This window comes from Triticum dicoccoides, chromosome 3B (assembly GCF_002162155.2).
Source record: "Triticum dicoccoides isolate Atlit2015 ecotype Zavitan chromosome 3B, WEW_v2.0, whole genome shotgun sequence".
NCBI classification, from domain to species: Eukaryota; Viridiplantae; Streptophyta; class Magnoliopsida; order Poales; family Poaceae; genus Triticum; species Triticum dicoccoides.
In genome coordinates, this window is record NC_041385.1 from 731003403 (window position 1) to 731009266 (window position 5864).

Below are 5864 nucleotides of genomic sequence, written 5' to 3' on the forward strand. Positions count from 1 at the left end.
AGTTCATCATTTTTGAAAAAAATACTTTCAATTTTATAAAAAGTTCATCAGTTTCAATAAATGTTCATCAATTTTGAATAAAAGGTTCATCATTCTTTAAAAAAATCAATTTTGAAAAAAGTTCATCAGTTTTGAAAACAGTTCATCTATTTTCAATTAAAGTTCATCGATTTTGAATAAAAGTTCACCATTCTTTAGAAAAAGTTCATCAAAAACTTGAAAAAAGTTCATGGATTTTGGAAAAAATCATAATTCAAAAAAAGTTCATCCAATTTGAAAAGAGTTCATCAAATTTTAATATAAGTTCATAGCTTTTGAAAAAGTTCATAGAAATTAATAATAAAGAATTTTCAAATAAAAGTGCACAAATTTATAAAAAAATGTTCATCGATTTGAAAAAAAGTTCATGGAATATCAAACAAATTTCATCGATTTGAAGAAAAAGTTAACATATTTGCAAAACAAAATCATCGAACCAGGAAGAAAAAAAAAACAGAAAACGGGAAAGGAAAAAAGAAAAGAAAAAAAAGGAACATGAAAGAATAAAAAAAAAGGAAAAGATGGAGTTGCGCCTCCATGGTCGAGCTCCCGGGGGCGCCGAGGAGGGTGGTCGTGGACGGCCGGGGAGGGCAATGGGGACGGGGCACCGGTGCTTTCGAGACAGAGGGAGCAGAAGAGTAGCGGCGGCGGCGGCGGCGACGACGAAGATGACGAGCGAGCGAGGTGCCGGCGAAGGAAAAGGGATTAGGGATTTGTAAACAGGAAAGCTGCAATTCGGGAATAGAACGGGATTTAGGATTGCTTTGAGATTGTTTCTTCAAGTGTCACTCGCTGAAGTGGGTCTCACGTTTGGGAGTGTGCGACCCTGGTCGTATAAGATTTTTTTTCCGTTGGTGATGGAGGTTGCGGGATCGATTCCCTGCGAGCAAACGCTTTTGCGATTAAAAACTCTAGATGGACCGGGCCAACGCGGGCCGCTGTAGGCGCCCATTTACAAAATATACATTAACAGGCGCCTGCAGCGTCAAATAGGATTCTCCAAGAACTTGGTACTTGTGACCGTAGATGCTCTAATACACATATGGGCCTGGCTGGCGGGCTAGCGATAGAACAGCAGTAGAGCTGGTCGTGTCTAAAAAAAAGCTGTTACGTGGCCGAACCGAAACCGAGCACAGAAACACGGAACAGACCCAAAATATTATTATGTGATTGAAGTGCTTGAATCGAGAACAGGGCAGTAGCCCTATGGTTGGGGTCGCAGTGGTGCACCCCAGCAACCAGAGTTCAAACTCCTGTGTGGAGCGAATTTCTGGAATTCTCGCCAAGGATGCCTGAACATGTCGGCTCTTATTATACCTATTTTTCGGCCACACTTTTTTGTGTCCCGTACTCCCTTGGAGAAGATCGATTTTTGTCGACGGGAGGAGTAATCAGGTCCTCACCCCCATCCTTTACTCCTTACTCTACTTCCATTTTTTTGCTACTCCATCAGGTCACAAGTGCAGGGCTCTTTGGAAGGTGCTGAAGATTGACCGGTTGGAGTCTGCTGATAGTTACACGGAGAATGAATGTCAAGAACTACTTTGACGGATTATTCATGAGGGAAATGGGTTGACTGCCTCGTGGGCTGAATTTTGTCACGAGATGCTACTCACTCCGTCTCATAATATAAGAGCGTTTTTGACACTATACTAATGTTAAAATTAAAACTGCTCTTATATTATGCGACGGGGAGAGTATCGAATAGTTGGCATTTCCACGTGAACTGCGATTCATAGAGTATATATCAATCAAATCGTTTTAGCTGTTTCAAATTATAACATTTACCGCTTGTTTGCTTCTTCAGGTTTTATCAAGTTTCTTGGTCCTTACTACTACGTGGTTGTAATTACCAGGAGAAGAAAAGTTTGGCACAGTCTGTGGCCATGATTATATTTATTCAATTGGCAAGAGAGAAGTGATCGCAATAGTTGTGGCTGAGGGATTTTTCTTCAAAATCTGCATTCAAGTCTTCAGCTTTCATATTCTTTTTGTGGTTTATTTATTTATGTACTCAGAGAGAAGCCTGGTTAGATTAGGCCATCTGAGTATCTGTTTAATGTGATGAATTTCAGTTCTGCATCGTAGTAAGCTTTACCTGTCTTTTTCTCAAGTTCTCTCGGTGCTCGGAATTCTGCTATAGTTTAAACGACGATGACCTCCGAATCATCTCGGTGTGGGGGACAAGAGGCAATCTTGGAACAACATCCATCATCAGGAAGGCCTATCAAGACGCTGACAATTACAATAATCTGAACATCGAGTAAAAACTACAATAATCTGAACATTGAGTAAGAAAGACTATAGACCTTCAAATTGAGTGGTAGCACAAATCTTGCATCATGGTCGTTCCTTCTCCCCCTTCTATGTTTTGCTCTGTTCTGAACATTCTTAATTTTAAACACTTGCGGGATTCTTTTGAACTGAACTTCTGCTACATAACAGATTATTGCACTTCACTTCCATTTTTTTAACAGATTCCTCTTTTTGTTTGGTACAGTTGCCAGCTTGCCATTTTGATTATGTAGTCTTTTTATTTCTGTTGCCAGTCAGACTAAGTTTTTGGAATACTAACAGCTAAATGCTTGTAAGAGCATCTTGTGATTATTCATTTCTCCTCATCACTTATATTTAGATACCAATAATTTGTGTATCAGCATGAATGAAACCAAAGAAACTAGGTCTAGATTCATTTGTGTATTGTGAATCTCAAGGAGCTGGACGGCTGAGATAAGGGGTGTAGGGTGCAGCCACACCTTTCCCCTCTACCTCTCCTCTTCTTCTTCCCGGCTGCTCGCGGCTGATCAAGCACTCAAGCTTCAGCTCTAACAGGCCGGTCACATTCCTCACTGGGGCAAGGCAGCCACCCTCAACAATTTCTTGCAGAAAAATCATCACAGCTCATCCATTCTGTCTATCATATTCCTAGAGATATTAATGGGGTGGCTCAGAATTGTACTCATCAGGTTCTTAGTAGATCTTCAGAACCTTCCTTTAGATGTGTCCAATTATGCAATTGCTTCACAATATACTGTATGAGGGCTTTGTAATTCATGTTGTACTTTCTACATGAGCTGAAATCTGATCAAGGATGAAGCAATGTCATCCCCATGATAAAAAGAAAAACAAGGCATAAAGAAAATCCGATCAGGGACGAGGTGATGTCATAACAGACATTTTTTAGCCAAAACCATGCAATGTAACACCATTGTCACAATAAACATCTTTTAGTCAAAACCGTGCAATGTAACACCACTGTCACCAGATCACGGCCTAGCTAATGAAATTACATGAAACGCAGACACGGTGGTCTGTAATTGCCAGCAAGTAGAACAATGGTTGCAACAGAATGGTAGTCGTGAATGTGCATCAACAATTATACTGCTAACTTCGACACCGAAGCTAATCAGGCTAAACACGGACAAGAGGCGGGGCGAATCTTCAGACACTGAAAACACATCTCTAACGGTTGTCTACCCTTGGTGCACACACTGCAGCAACAGAACACTAACAGCTTCCAGAGCAAACTTACTCCTCATGATGATAGCCCAGGTGATACAACCCAATGCGACAGTAGTTGGCAAAAGGGTCGCCGAGAGAGAAATTAGATGCTCTCTCGATGCTCCGAACGAAGCCTTCAGGAACAGATTGGCTTGCCCACAGTACGGACGCTTCACTGGCCCGTTCAATGTGCCTCAGGGACACCAACTTGCGATACATACGATCCGTTGGATCATCGGGCAACAGAATCACCACCTCCTCCAGCACCAACGCACTCTGAAAGAAGAATTTGAGGAACGCCATCTCGCTTCGCCCCCCTTTGAAATCCCGGACAACCAGCCGCTTGATGCGTGACCGGATGCATTCTATGGTACCGGACTTGTGCCAGAACTTCAGGTTGAGCTTGCCAGTGGATTGATCGTCTTTTCCAGACTGAAAATTCATTCGATAAAGAAGAGCATATGCAGTTCATCAGCTATTGATAGCAATTAGCAACACGATGCTAGCAGGATGGTGCAGATGTATGCCAAAAGAAGCTTCTGGGGCCTCACCATGATATGGAGTGTCTCAACATTCGGAAAGCATCTGAGGACATTGGGGATCATCTTGGCATCATTGCGGACTGCGAAACGCACCTCCAAAGCCAGGATTTTCACACCTGGTAGCATGGTGCTTGGGCTCATCCCTGTCCCAGCCTGCAATTGCAATCACAAATTCACAATGCACCCAATTAAGAGAAGAAAGATGTCAAATTTACATAGCTCGTGTAGTGTAGATTTGGACCAATTAATGGAAATATGAGGCACCTTGATGATGGTGTTGCCGACATCTAGGACATGCTTTCGTGGGTCCAAAGCCAAGTATCCCAACAAGTGCAGCTTGGGGGCATGGCCGATCTTGACCGTGGTGGTGCAGTTGCCAACAGGGTGCCAAGCATCTGAATAGATGAACCGCTCAAGATTTGGGGCGTCCAACACGAAGATCTCTTCGATGAAGCACCCGATGATCTGCACGCACCGGAGGCTTTGGCTGACGAGCCGGATGCGAAGCTTGAGCACATTGCCCTGGAGACAGAGCGTCTCCAGCACGGGGCTCCTGTCGAGGATGAAGTCCAGATCCCTTCTCTCCACCAGGACGTTGTAGAGGCCGAGGTCACGGAGATTGCGGAAGCAGGTGGCGCGCGGGAGGCCGGCCGTGTCGGGGAACCTCCACATGCCGAGGTAGAGGCGGGTGAGGGTGGTCAGGCCCAGGAGGCTGGCGGGGAGAGCGTAGTCCAGCGGCCAGCGGCGGTTGACGAGGACGAGCTCCTGGATGCCCTTGGCGGCGAGTAGCTGGAGCCAGCGCGCGAGCAGGCCACGGAAGCCCTCCGCGAGGGTGCTGGTGAGGTAGACGCAGCGGAAGGGCCCCGGGTGCGCGTCGAGGACGCGGGACACGGTGGAGGTGTCTGGGAGGAGGTCGACGTCGTGGAGGACGAGCGGCGTGGAGCGCCAGACCCCGCGCCAGCGGTGGGAGAGCGCGGCGGTGCGCGCGGCGTCCTTGACGGGGAGGCGGGAGACGACGTCGCGGAGAAGCGCGTCGGGGAGGCGGCTGACGCGGTCGACGTCGTCGTCGGGTGGCAGGGCGAAGAGGCTGGCGGCGGCGGAGACGGGCGGGCGGACGGGGATGGCGTAGGAGGCGGGGTTGGAGAGGCGGCGGACTTGCTCTTCATACTCGTTCTCGTTGTGCGGAGTCTGCTCGCGCAGGAACTCGTTCGTCACAGCGGTGATGGGACCGAGCGACCCTAGGCACTCGAACTCCGCCATGGCCGCCTCCATGGCCGCCGCCGCCGCCGGAAGCGCTGCGGTGGGGATGAGGGCTTGGGCTTTCTTTCTGGGCGTAGTGTGCTGTGTGTGTGAAGCGGAGCAAGCACGGCCCAAGGAAAGGAAAGGGGGTAAAAATGTTTGTTTCTCGAGAGAATTTCAACTTAGCCCCTGAACTTTTCCTAGGGTTTAGTTTTCAAACAGCCCTATAATTTGTGATACCCTAAGACTGGTTTTAGGTGTGGACAGAAAATGTGTTTGGACACCAGAAAAAATTCTCCTTTTTTAGCAACCCTAAAATTTGAGAACCACATGAAACATGACGATCCAACGGCAGGGAAGTCGTGAGGCGAATCCGACGGTACGGAGGAGCTCGGCGGGGACATCGACACTGATGGCGAAAGCCGACTGCGCCTGGAACTCAGGGACGGCGGCGGGAGCTCAGGGACAGCCGCGCGGTGCTCGGGGCAGCGACACGGGTGGATCCAATGGTGTGGAGCGTAGTGGGTCGGCAAACGATGCAGT

General features: G+C 47.3%; 1 protein-coding gene across 1 annotated transcript; it reads right to left on the reverse strand.

The window, feature by feature from the left end:
- Positions 1–3221: 3221 nt before the first annotated feature.
- On the reverse strand, positions 3222–5420 carry LOC119281982 (F-box/FBD/LRR-repeat protein At1g13570-like). Its single transcript, XM_037562362.1, has 3 exons — positions 4347–5420; positions 4092–4235; positions 3222–3972 (listed from the first exon to the last, which is right to left on the reverse strand). The coding sequence occupies exons 1-3, from the start codon at positions 5352–5354 to the stop codon at positions 3568–3570; spliced, it is 1557 nt and encodes a 518-aa protein (XP_037418259.1). The 5' UTR covers positions 5355–5420; the 3' UTR covers positions 3222–3567.
- Positions 5421–5864: the final 444 nt, after the last annotated feature.